The sequence below is a fragment of the Papio anubis genome, chromosome 2 (genome assembly GCF_008728515.1).
Source record: "Papio anubis isolate 15944 chromosome 2, Panubis1.0, whole genome shotgun sequence".
In the NCBI taxonomy this organism is placed as follows: Eukaryota; Metazoa; Chordata; class Mammalia; order Primates; family Cercopithecidae; genus Papio; species Papio anubis.
The window spans coordinates 95,683,556-95,697,164 of record NC_044977.1 but is presented as its reverse complement, the minus strand read 5'-3'; the positions used below and the strand labels follow the sequence as shown (position 1 = coordinate 95,697,164).

Sequence of the window (13,609 nt, the reverse complement as noted above, 5' to 3'; positions counted from 1 at the left end):
AGCCACTCTGTTTCTCTCTCTCTCTCTGTTACCAATTTAAAAAATACACATGAATATATATGTAAGTGTATATATATAATATATATTTTTAAATTGGTAACGCCTGTTCCCAGTACACAATTTTAAAAGTGCAGATAAGTAAACAGTGCTGAGTGAGTACTCCCTGCCTCGTAGGCCTCAGGCACCAGGTACCATGCTCCCTCCACAGAGCCTGTTTCTGGCATGTTCTTCCAGAGACCAGTACCTCTGGGTTTCTTAATCCCCTCCCCATCTGGGGAACAAACTCCTGAGGGTAACCACCTCTCTGCTCCTGGCTCCTGAGCAGTTTCTCTTTCATCTGCACTTATTTTTAAAAGGTTTTCGAGTGGGTGCTCTTGAGACAGTGTTGGCTCAGCGGCAGAGAGGTGCCAAGTGGCTGTACATCCTCTGAAAGCTGCCAAAGAGTTTAAACAAGCTCCTACAGCAAAGCTATTCTTCCCTCTCCTCCCAGCCTCTCTGGAGACAAGGCGTGAATACCAGGAAGCTGGGTTTCTCAATGGGCTGAGTCTCACTGGGCTTCCAAATTAGAAAGATACACACCTCAGGGAACAGGGAGAGTGAGTACAGCCTGCCGAGGGCCACAAGTGTTGGTTTAAAAGGCCGGTCCCTGAGTTTCCTGTTTTCAAAGATATGAAATGCCAAACCCACACTACCCTTCTTGGGCCAGGTGGTGTGCAGACTGGGTGGGGTGAGGCCCATCCCACGGTGGCTGGAGGCACTGCTCAGAGGCTGAGCTGCTCACAGAGGCCTGAAGGGTGCTGGGGCTGGAGCCTGGAGCAGCCACGGACAGGGACCAGAGGCAGATGCTGAAGGGCAGTGAAGGGCATACCACACCCTGCCCTGCTTCACCTCAGGCACCATCCGTCATGAGGAAGAAGAAAAAATGTGGGCCTCCCCCTACAACTCCTGACTCCCCACAGGGAATCAATCACCTCAGAGCCAGCCCTTTTCCCGGCCCCCACTGCATGCACATGGGCAGGGGGTTCAGCAGTGTTCCCTCCCTAGGCATAGCAGGGCAGCCCAAACACAAGGCCAAGGAAGGCTCATAGTTCACAGACTGAGAGCCTCTTCCACACACTCGCTCAGCCATCTTCCCCGTTTTGGCTGTGGATGGCCTCAACGCCTGAGGCCCTTTCTTCATTCTTTCCACTTGGCAAAATCTACCCTATCCTCTAAGGGTCCTTCTTGTTCACAGTCCTCTCCTGGCATTCCTTTCTGGCACGAATTCCAGAGTCTTGTGGATGAGACACTGTAAACTGGTGAGCTCCCATGGCACAGGGACCAAGTGTGCAATAACAATCACAGAACAGACCAAATACCCTAATTGGAGGTATTTGCGCCCTGGCCTTCCAGGTTTCCCAGGCTCCTCCTATGTTTCTATGTCATCACTGTAGAAGAAGGCAGATGTTTCCCTTCTCCCCTTCCTCCAGGTTTCCTACCATTTTTTCAGGCCCCAAACCTTGCTAGAATCCACCAAGCTCACTGGCTCATAGGCAGTCAGTTTCTCTGGGGCTTATGTGTTTCCTCTTCAGGGAGGTATGAGGGCTCTTACTTGGCACTCATCCCCAAAGGAGCTGGCTGAGGCTCTCTTGCTCATCCTGGGTGATGGTTCAACACGGAAACATAGCCACATCCCATGGGGATTCTGTCTCTCCCTATACCAGCACTTACCAAACTGTATCATGGTGGAGAAGTGTGCCTGCCCTGCTTGGGTGGGAGGCTCCTAGACCCAGCGTCAGGTCTAATCCACCTCTATAAGCTCAGAGCCAAGCCCAGGGCCCCCTTTAGCAAGGGTCAGCTGAATGAAGTCTCTGACACCACAGACAGGAAAGAGCAGGCCTGGGAAATGAGTTCAATTACATCAAACTGGGATGCTCATGTAGGGAAAATAAAAAGAAAACAGCAAGAAGGTACTAAGTGAGCCATGGTGTCACACACAGGTTTTCATTTTACCCCCCATTGGCTATGACTAAAATTATAAGCAAAAAAGACACCTACACCACATCCTGGCTCCAGCTCAGAAACGATTTTGGGAAAGACAGTGCAGTGGAGTGGAAAGAACAGGGGATCTGAAAGCAGGTCCTCACTTTGAGCTCTGGTCAAAGAAACTTAGGTTCTCCAATCAGCCTCAGCAGAATCACTCTGATCTCTCAGGGTCATTGTGAGCACCAAAAATGTCTGCAAAATGCTTTAAAAACAATACTAGTGCTATATAAATTTTCTCAGTAATCATAACCATGAGAAAGATAAAACAACAAAAATCTGTCAGGGGCTCCAAGCATCCCAGGACTGTCTCAGCCTCAGGGTGGGTGTCTGGGGTGTGGAGGCGGGGGGCTGACAAAGTCAGAGGTCTCTCCCTCCTCATGCAGAAGAACCTAGCAGGGTGTCTAATCTTTTGTCTTCCCTGGGCCACACATAAGATACACTAACACTAACAATAGCTGATGAGCTAAAAAAAAGTCTGTGCATACGTCTCCTAATGTTTAAGAAAGTCTACAAATTTGTGTTAGACCACATTCAAAGCCAGCCTGGGCTGCAAGTGGCACACAGACCACGGGTTGGACAAGCTTGAAAGCATAAGCCAAATGCCATGGCCATCCACATTAGCATACATGGCTCCTCCCACAGAGTTTCCACATGCTTCCACGGTCCCGCTGAACAGGAGATTTGACACCAGGATGAAAGAGCATGGGGTTTCAGAGTGCTTCTCCTAGGAGGGAAAGATCCACCCACATACCATAGGGCTGGAAGGGAATACCTACAGGCACAAGGTCTGGGTGTATCTGTGGTATCCACCAGAGATAAGGGAATGGAGACGGTCTTAAATTCTAAAATGCTGGGGGCAAACATGTGTGCACACATGCTGCACCTTCGCCTGAGTGGGCAAGGTCGACATCAACTTTCTCTAACCAGGCAGGCAACCTCTGGGCTCAAGGACTATAAACAAACCCAGTCTGTCTGGGGTGCTGGGGATTCTGCTTATCCAAAATTGTGGGTCCCAGATGGCCTGGGCCACCACGCACCATCACAAAGGAGCAGTTGTCAGCACGCATTTCTGAGGCAGGAACAGGCAACTCTACAGGCATCCTCACTTTAGTTCATCTGAATCAGCAGCTCTTGCTTTGCCCAAGCTGATTTGTTTACTAGCACACAAGAATACCTCCCTTGGATCATCCTGGGGAGAGGCAAGAAGGAGGCGGTGAGGAAAATGCCAGGCGGTGGTGGCAGCTGAGGGCTCAGGGAGAGGAGAGAAAAGAATCACTGTGGTCACCCAAAAGTTCTTTTCTATAATACAAAGTTAACACCTCCCCGTTCCGGTCCAGCCTTTATAAACCCAGCACATCCCTAACTCCATACACATTCTTCTATTAGCAATAGCTTACACTTGTTGAGGTAGGTGACTCACACAGTTACTCATACTTAATCCCCACAACAAACTACAAAGAAACAATCCTTTTTACAGAGGAGAAAGCTAAGGCTCAGAAAGATGTAGCACCTGGCTAAAGGTCCACAGTGTAGCAAGCGACACAGCTGAACTTCCAACACCAACCACTCCAACTTCAAGGCCAAGGAGTCTGCTCCACCACACTGGGCTATCCCGAGAAACCACATAAGCAAGCTGAGCTTTTCTTTTTTTAAAAAAAAATCTGAGTGATGGTTAGAAAACAGCTGGCTCCTGAGCCCAAGAGTGGCAAGAAAAGACCAAACTGAAGCCTCTATCTCAGGCACAGGAGGCAAGCCTTGAATTAGATCTCAGAAGCAAGCTGACCCACAGACAGAAACCCCGGAGGAGCTAGCAATCACCACAGGCCCCTGCGCAGGTTCCTCAGCCCTTGCCCTTGCCCTCAAGCAGGCGGCAACCAGTTGAGGAGGTTTGCGGATCTCTCTCTCAGACAGAAAAACATATGTACAACTACATAAAGTTACATGTGTCATCCCCAGACTGGAGTTCCTATGGAAAGAGCCCTGTCTGGACTTGCAGCTAGAACTGCCGGGACCCAAACCTGTCTCTAGTGCTCACTGCTGTGTGACCTTGGAGCACTCACTTAACCCCTTTGAACCTTAATTTCTTTATCTGGGGAGGCCATCCCTGCAGCAATGCCGATTTCCAGGGGTGACTAGGAAGGTGAAAATAGATGACTGACGCTGCGGCTGGGCAGGCCGAGGTGCCGCAGGCACAGCACACAGGTACTGGGGAGCTGACTTTGGAATCTGAGTGCTGGAGACTGGCCACTCTCGTCTGAAAGACAGGCAGCAAGGCCAGGCAGAAATTGCCCTTCAAATCTCTCACACACCCAGATGTCTCCAAAGGCTCAGCCTGCAAGGATGACGTCCAACACCTGGAGTAGATTCATTCCTCTATAACCCCTCTCCACCCAAACACATACCCTCTGAAAAGGGGACCAAGTGATATTTTTGTATTTCTGTAATTTAGCATTTAAAGTTTCCTTGTATGCCAGTTGAGGTGGCTCACACCTGTAATCCCAACACTTTGGGAGGCTGAGTTGGGAGGATCACTTGAGCCCAGGAGTTTGAGACCAGCCTAGGCAACAAAGTGAGACTGTGTCTCTGTAAGAAATTAAAAAAAATTAGCTGGGTGTGGTGGTGCATGCCTGTAGTCCCAGCTGCTCTGGAGGCTGAGGCGGGAGGACTGCTTGAGCCCAGGAGTCTGAGGCTGCAGTGAGCTATGAGCCTGCATGATAGAGTGAGACCTAGTCTCAAAATAAATAAACAAATAAAAATTTTTTGAGACAGAGTCTTACTTTGTCGCATAGGCTGGAGTGCAGTGGTGCAACCTTGGCTCACTGCAGCCTTGCGCTCCTGGACTGAAGGGATCTTCTGCCCTCAGCCTCCTGAGCAGCTGGGACTGTAGGCGTGTGCCACCACACCCAGCTAATTAAAAAAAAAAAAAATTTTTTTTTGAAATGGAGTTTCACTCTTGTTGCCCAGGCTGGAGTGCAGTGGCACGATCTCAGTTCACCGCAACCTCCGCCTCCCAGGTTCAAGCGATTCTCCTGCCTCAGCCTCCTGAGTAGCTGGGATTATAGGCATGCGCCACCACCCCCAGCTAATTTTGTATTTTTAGTAGAGATGGGGTTTCTCCATGTTGGTCAGGCTGGTCTCGAACTCCTGGTGATCCGCCCGCCTCAGCCTCCTAAAGTGCTGGGAATACAGGTGTGAGTCACTGCGCCTGGCCTAATTTTTAAATTTTTTTGTAGAGACAGAGTCTCACTTTGTTGCCCATGCTGGTCTTGAACTCCTAGGCTCCAGTGATCCTCTTGCCTTGGCCTCCCAAAGTGCTGGGATTACAGGTGTGAGTCACTGTGCCCAGCCAATAAAGTACAACTTCTGGCTAGATGTCTTCTCATCAGAAAAACTTAATAAAGAAACCTGAAAACAAAAAGAGAAAACTGACTACATGTAAGATGGAGAAATGGCTTTCTTTTTTGGTTGAATTCTGCAACTATCATAACCTTCAGAAATTTTAAAAGAAAGCCTTCATTTAAGGACAATCCCTTCATTTTAAGTCCCAGACATTCACAGAATGATTTTCTAAAGCTTTTTCTCATGGTACCCTTGTAATAAAGCTGTGAGGTAGGAAAAGCAGGAATCCCCTCCATTTTACGTATATAAAAACAAAGGCCCTGCCCAGGTCCTATGTCAAGTCCCGGGACAGGTGTCCTGAGCCCAAAACCAAATGCTCTTTGCAATCTAGAGGGCTCACAGGGACCAGGAAGGAGATTCACAATGATCACTCTCTGTCCAGAGCAGGGGACATTTGGAATCCTGATGCTGACTTGGCTTCTGTTGGGGAAGTGTGTGCTACTCCAGGAGGCACACATTGGCGGGGATAGAGGGAGGCAGGACAGTGGGAGAAGAGAGGAGGTGAGCCCCAGTGAGTGTACCTGCAGTGGTGGGCTCGGTCGGGCTTGATGCTGCAGCATTTGGGACACTTGTACACCACCTGCCCGGGCTTCAACTGTAAACTCTCGATGAATTCTTTAGTGGCATTTCCTTTGGGCACTGCCCCCTGTAGGAAAGATGAAAGGTATCAGGGTTGGGCTGGGGGTTCTATCAGCTCTAACATTCTACAGTGGGGATAATTATTTGAAAGCAGCAACCACACACACACACGGACAGGACACTTTGATACCAACAACATGTGGACTCTGTGTTCAGAATTATGCCAACATTAAGGAATATTTATTGACCAAAAATTTTTCTGAGGAAATGCCATTAGGCCACATTGATTCTTTGATTTCTTTTCTTCCTTTCTTTTTCTTTTTCTTTTTTTTTTGAGACAGAGTCTTGCTCTGTCACCCAGGTTGGAGTGCAGTGGTGTGATCTCGGCTCACTGCAACCTCCGCCTCCCGGGTTCAAGCGATTCTCCTGCCTCAGCCTCTCGAGTACCTGGGATTACAGGCGCCAGCCACCACGCCCAGACAATTTTTTGTATTTTTAGTAGAGATGGGGTTTCACCACGTTGGTCAGGATGGTCTCAATCTCCTGACCCTGTGATCTGCCTGCCTCGGCCTCCCAAAGTGCTGGGATTACAGGCACAAGCCACCGCACCCGGCCAATTCTTTGATTAATTTTCTACACTAAACAGTGACATTGTTCCTGATTACTTTATATTTTCATTTTACTGAAATTATTTTCATTGAATCCATTCTCTCCTATATAACAGTGAGGATTTGGCTCACTAACTATTTTTTGGTCTATATTAAATTTCCTGATAACAGCTTCTCCCTTTCTAAGTTTCATTGTTGAGCATCATGTCTAACAGTTTCCCAAGATCAAAATTTGCAGCTTCACATTTTAATGGGTTGTTTGCTGGGATTAAGTTTTATTTTACTTTCACCAGTGGTATTGTTATGAATAATTGGTAATCTATATTTGGTTCTTAGTGAATTCACAAGCAACTGGGAGCCACTGCCCTCAGGTATTTGACTTGCTGTCTGGCCAGAGCTGCTCTCTGATTTGGTCTTCCATCTGTGGAGTATGCTTGTGAATACTTAGTGCTCTTTAGAGCCAATGGCAGAGCCAAAATGCCGTAAGATTCTGCTCTGGCTGTGCACCCATCCAAACAGAAGGAAAGCAGGCAGTGCACAGCCCTAAGTAGGGTCCTAATAACCAACCTTCACCAAGAGCCTGCTTGGTACTGAGCCCTGCGCACTCACGCTCACTGTTATGGACATAGGAATCAAATGAGGTCTCTGCTTCCGAGGCTTATAGTGTTTTGGAGGCTGACAAATGATTCTAGTAAAAGGGGTTACGTGCTGTGGAAGATATTTGTGTTGAGGGAGCACAGAGGAGCCAGCAGCTAATTAACCAGGGGAATCAGAGGAGTTTTAAGTACTGATGTTCAAGGGTTGTCTCGAGGAATGTACAGAGGCTTGTTAGGTAGACCTGTGGGAGAAAAGGGATTCCAGCAGAGAAGGGCATGAGTAAAGGCAAAGAGGCGAGGGTGAGCATGGCATATCTGGGAGATAGGGAGAATATCAGTGTGCCGAGCCATGCGTACGCAGCGTCAGCAGGGAGGCCGGACCGATGGGCCAGGGCCAGCTCATGTGGTGCGCTGAATGCCAGGATGGGGTGGGGTTTTTCTTTATAGGTAGCCTAGAGCCATCAGGTAACAATGGTGCTTCAGGAAGAGACCTCAGTTGCCTGTGTTATGTGGATCAGATAAGAAGAGGGAGAGATGAAAATTCCAGACACCACATAGGAGGTTACTGTTGATGGTCCAGTAAGGAAAAACTGAATTACGAGGATGGAGGGGGAGAAGTAGAGAAGAAATTCTGAGATCTGAATCCACAGATGATGGTAGGGAACCAACTTGTTATTGGGTGGTGGAGAGGGTAAAGAAAAGGGAGGAGATGAGCCCCAGTAAGGTTTCCATTTTTAGCAGCTGGTAAGTGGTGACGTGCTAAAGCCATTAAGAGGGCAGAAGGAAGTTCTGAGAAGAGCTGACCAGTTCAGTTAGGTATGCTGAGTCTGAAGTGCCTGAGGGACACCCAGGAAGGTGGCTGGGAATATCGGTCCAAGAAGTAAGAGAGAAGACCAGCCAGTAGCATAGCACAAGGGGTTAGAGCTGGCTTGGAAGTCCTCTGGCTTTGCTTTAAATCTGAGCTCTACATTTGTGAGTGGTATGCCCACTGACAGGTGGGCCTGTCTATGCCTTAGTTTCCTAATCATTGAGGCAGGACTCATCTTATCTAATTCCCAGCATTACTGAGAAGGTTAAACTAGACACAGACAACTTGCAGAAAGGGCTCAGATGATATTGCCACAGATAAAGTGCTCAGTATATGGTACTGTTTTCTGGGTCTGGTGTTGGCACCAATGCTGCAGCTTTAAAAAAAATACAGATGCCTAGACTCTAATGCAGCACTACTATAAAAATAAATGACCAGGGGGTATGGCCCAGACATCTGCATTTTTTACACTCCCCAGCAGAGTCTTCTACTCTATAGCCAGGGCTGAGAGCTACTGTGCTAGATCAGCAACTCCATGCTTGGGTCTACCTTGATCAGCACCAGATGCCCTGGCCTGGTACACAATATGAACATAAAGTGAAAGGTAAAAGATCCAGCAGCTTCCAGCAAAGGGGTGAAAGAATTAGAGGCGGCAGGGAGCCAAGGATGTGCCATCCTGGGAACTCTGCCTGCTTGGCCGAGCTCCCAAACAAGAACCACATCTGACACAAGGTCAAGTCACAGCTATGGCATTGGACTGGGGCCCTCACTCTTCCTGCCATGGCCCCTGTGTCAGGTCTACTTCACAGAAAGCTCCACTCCTCAGTGGGTACCCATGAGATACCACAATCAGGGAAGTCAGTGCAACATCAGAAGAACAGAAACTAAGACTGTCCCCACATCCTGCATGAGCCCAGAGTGAGGTGGGCAAATTCAGATAGAGCACCCCTGGCTTCCCCAGAGTGGGACTGATGGATTATAACAGGCCAAATGAGGGGTTCCCAGGGTAGAAGCGATGAAGACTGGGTGTCAGAACCTTTCCTATAAAAGAATTCTGGGAAGAGAAGAGCCACTAAAGAAATGGAAAAATCTTTAAGTGCTGGAAATGCAAGGGAGCTGTGGTTCTGTCTTTTACTAAGAAATTGACTTACAGTGGATTAAGATTCCAGCTAAGAAAACTGCACAGATAAATCAACCAACAACTCTCTCCTGAAGGTCTACACCACGCCGAACACTGTGGGAAGTACAAAGAAGTGATGGGAGCCCAGGCCTCAAACAGCTGGTGGGTGGACAGGTGCAGACGCAGTGAGGCTGCTGAGGCTGAGCACCTAGTGAAAGGCATGGCCACCAATGCATCAGGAGCTAAGGGGAGGCAGGACTGAGAGAGGGGATCCTAGGAAGGCCAGGAGGATCCTGGTGGATACCAAGCAGGGGAGGGGCACCTGGGAGGAAAATCAGTTCAAGTACAGACCCAGAGGTGGGCCTACAGATCTCCTGTCGTCTCTGCTCTTCATGTGGCTCTTTCCTGGGTCCCAGCCCTTCCCCTGCTAGGCCTCTACTTCTCCTGCCTCATGAGGACCTATTCACTCCTGAGATGGGCAGCACTTGGCTGACCTGTCATTCAGAGCAATGACACGCTTCCCCACTGAGGATGAGGAGCCAAAGGCTCACAAGGAGCAGGAGACAAGGAGGCGATGAGAAAGCCCGAAGGACCACTTGTCCACATGCAAGCGCACCTCAGTGCTGTAGGCTCAGACAGAGTGGGGTGGAGATGAGGTCCTTTATACTCTTTCAACTCTCTAAAGTGTTTCATTACTTTTTTTTTAAGTTAAAAAAAGTAGAAAAAATATCTGGTCTGCACAATGTAGTCAGATGTCAGAAAAGCCTATGACAGAAAGTTTAAAAGTAAACGCATTTTGGATGGCAAAGACCACATGGTATAGTTTTGGACATTAAATATGCCATAAAAATACACAACTATTGACACAGGAAACATCTATAACAGATTATATATATACATACATACACATGAATAAGAAAAAAGAAAAAAAATGTGTGGTGGTACATGTTTGTAACCCTAGCTACTTGGGAGGCCAAGGTAGGAGGATAACTTGAGGCCAAGCGTTTGAGAACAGCCTGGGCAACACAGTGAGACCCTATGTAGGAGGATCACAGGTACTTTTAATTTTCTTGACTATATTTATTAAATGTTCTATTAGAAACATGTGGCTTTTGCAAAAAGGAAATAATCCATTAAAAACAAGCAAAAACAAAAACAAAAACATCCGAAGTAGGAATATGATCAACTTTCCTGAGGCTTGTAACCAAAATGTCATTATTGTCTCACCTTGAAACATCCAACGGGCCACCAGTGAGGCACTGGTGAGGCGCCAGGGTCTGGAAGGTTTCATGAAGGCCAGGCAGAGCCCAGACCACACGGCATGAGTGGATTTCCAAGAGGGCCTGGGAAGGGCACTGGTGCAGGCAGAGGACAGGGTCTCAAGCCCAAAAGGCCTTATTTTTCGTTCTCTTTTCTTTTCTTTTTTTTTTTGAAACAGGGTCTTGCTCTGTTGTCCAGGCTGGAGTGCAGTGGCATGATCTCGGCTCACTGCAGCTCTGACCTTCCAGGCTCAGGTGATCCTCCCACCTCAGCCTCCCAAGTAGCTGGAACTACTGGCATGAGCCACCATGTCCAGCTAATTAAAAAAATTTTTTTTAGAGACAGGGTCTCACTATGTTGCCCAGGCTGGTCTTGAACTCCTGGACTCAAGCGATCCTCCTGCCTTGGCCTTCTGAAGTGTTGGGATTACAGGGGTGTGAGCCATTGCCCCTAGCTGCTTTCTCTTTCATGTAAAAAGTAATTGAGTTTGGGCAACTGTGTGACTTTTTGTGGATACTAAAACCAGAAAACCAAAACTAGAAGTTACTATTGTTACGTGTATAAGAGAAAAAGTGCAAAGGGACATGCTTTCCCCCAAAGAGATGAAGCAATGAGGCTTGAGTTTTCCTAAATTATGGCCCAGGTGGTTTTTTCGTTTAGTCCCAGTTTTTAAGAAGGTCCCAGCCACCGGAATGTACTGTAAGCCCCAGGGGACCCTGTATAAAAGACTGCAAGAGGAAACTTCTAACCCATAAAAGGCAATCAGAGCTCTCGTTTGGTATTCTCATTATAGCTTGTAATTCCAGACCATGAGTACAGACATCATTCAGCAGCTCAGCCTTTCCAAACATGTGCCCCACAATGTGACTCCATTTGCATAAATCTCCCCAAAGGCCTATCTCCATCCAGGAGGGCCCCACCCATCCAACCACCTGAGCCCATCTCTCAGAGCCAGAGAGCAGCTGGGCCAGCGCCCGAGACTGAGGAGTCTGATGCATACACTTTCCATTCTCTGCCTCAGGCAACTTTTTGGCCGGGCGCGGTGGCTCAAGCCTGTAATCCCAGCACTTTGGGAGGCCGAGACGGGCGGATCACAAGGTCAGGAGATCGAGACCATCCTGGCTAACACGGCGAAACCCCGTCTCTACTAAAAACACACACAAAAAAAAAATTAGCCGGGCGAGGTGGCGGCGCCTGTGGTCCCAGCTACTCGGGAGGCTGAGGCAGGAGAATGGCGGGAACCCGGGAGGCGGAGCTTGCAGTGAGCTGAGATCTGGCCACTGCACTCCAGCCTGGGCGACAGAGCGAGACTCCGTCTCAAAAAAAAAAAAAAAAAAAAAGGCAACTTTTTGTTTCATTCTTTTTAAAAATGTGTATTAAGCTCTTCTGGGCTCATCTCCACAAATAGTTCATTGTAAGGAACTTTGTTCTTTACAATCCTGGACAGAAGGCAGGGGGTTGGAAGGCCTGAGACATTTTTGTCACTGCTGTCATGCTTGCATTACTGAGAAACGCTTATCCCCCACCCCACATTCTTACACACTCCACAGGGATGTCTTGAAGCTTCCACATTGCTGCAAGCCTAGCAGGTCAAAATGCACTGACTTTATCTCCCTCATTTCCAAAGTAATACTTGTTCATAGTTTTAAGAAAGAAAATACAGATGAAAAAAACAGAACAGGAAAAATTCACTCTGATTTTATCACCCAAGACAAGCACTACCAACATTCTGAAACATATTCTTAAAGTCTTTTCTCTTCGTACTAAGGTAAAAACACTTTTACAAATCTATAGGCCCATAAAAAGCAGATCATATAGCTTCCAAAATATATATTTGGCCCCACAGTGCAACCAATTTAAATCTGGTTTAAAATAAGTGTGTAGAAGCTGTTAAAGCTTTTCTGCTCTAGGCATGGCAGAACTCCTTCCACATTCTCTGCACAGAGCTCCGAGTTTTCAGTGCAGAAGGAACATAATGGTACTTATATGTGCACCTGTGTGTATTTAGGGGTGGGGTAGGGTGTGATGTGCCTCCATCAGCTATTCCCCTTAGTAGGTAGCCCAAACTTCTAGTACCTTCCTTGACCCCTGCCTACTTCCTTTTCTATTTTGGAGAAAATTGAGGCTGCTAGGGTTAAATCCTTCTCATATTCATCATCTCACTGCCTCACTGTCCCTGGACTCATGGGTACCCACTGTCTTGGAAGATGAGGCTCAAGTCAATCCTGGCCCTCAGGGACCCCATATCATTACCTCCAAGCTTTCTCCTTGTGTTCTTAGCAGGCTCTGAGCTCTCCCTGCCCCTTCATAGCTAAGCTGCTTGAAGCCTTGTGCACTTGATGTCTCTGCTGACCTCTCCCTTACTCTTCAGTGTACCTGTCCCCTCCATACCAGGGACCTGTTCCCACCAGGTCACTGAGCAACTCACTGTGGCCAAATCCAAAAGTCAATTCTTAGCCCTCGTCTTCCTTAGGTTCTCCTCACTGTCCTCCTCCCCGTCTGTGGGGCTGTGCCTCTCCCCTCCTCTTGGAATCCCGCCCATCCAGGCTACTGGTGTTCCTCAGGGTTCAGGGTTTCAACCCAAGACTCCTTCCTTCCCTGCTCGTTCTGCACTCTCTCCTGAACAATCTTTAACCCTACTTCCATCATCACTCAGTGATGATGCTCCAATCAAAAGTTCCAACTCAGACCTCTTGAATCTGTAGATGTCTCTACTTGGCTGTCCCAAAGGCACTATGTACAGCTAAAATGGAACCTGCTGCTTCCTCCCCAAACTGTTCCCTCAAGTCTCCCTTTCCTGGCCCATGGCATATCCATCCATGTACCTTGTCACCTGGGGTAGAAATCCAGTAGTCACCACCAGTTCCTCTAATCCTCTTCCCCACACCCCATTCACTCCACCAGGTTAATTCTGCCTCAGACTGTGCCTTGAATCCCATGCTCTCCCCTCCATGCCACCATCATGCCTTAGTTCAGCCCATCATCACCTGCCCCAGACTATTAGAGCATCACCCAGGTCTTCCTGCCTCTAGTCTCTCCCTCAAATCCTGCAGCCTACTTCTATCCTTTCTCCCCACTAATTTCCAGAGTAAACTTTCTTAAATGGAAATGTGATCACATTATTCCCCCGGCCTAAAACCTTCACTGGCTCCCTAGGTACCATGGACCAGAGTGCAAGCTCCTGGGCAGGGCTCATGAGGCCACCATATCTCAG

At 48.1% G+C, this 13,609-nt stretch overlaps 1 protein-coding gene across 9 annotated transcripts in view; it reads right to left on the bottom strand.

Moving 5' to 3' along the window:
- The window catches only part of ZDHHC3 (zinc finger DHHC-type palmitoyltransferase 3), a 60,284-nt gene that overhangs the window by 23,916 nt on the left and 22,759 nt on the right, over positions 1-13,609 (bottom strand). For all 9 annotated transcript variants that reach the window (XM_009200985.2, XM_009200987.2, XM_009200989.3 and 6 more), the window contains one exon: positions 5,946-6,070. In XM_009200985.2, the coding sequence (XP_009199249.1) occupies positions 5,946-6,070 (125 nt within the window). The remainder of the gene's footprint in view (positions 1-5,945; positions 6,071-13,609) is intronic.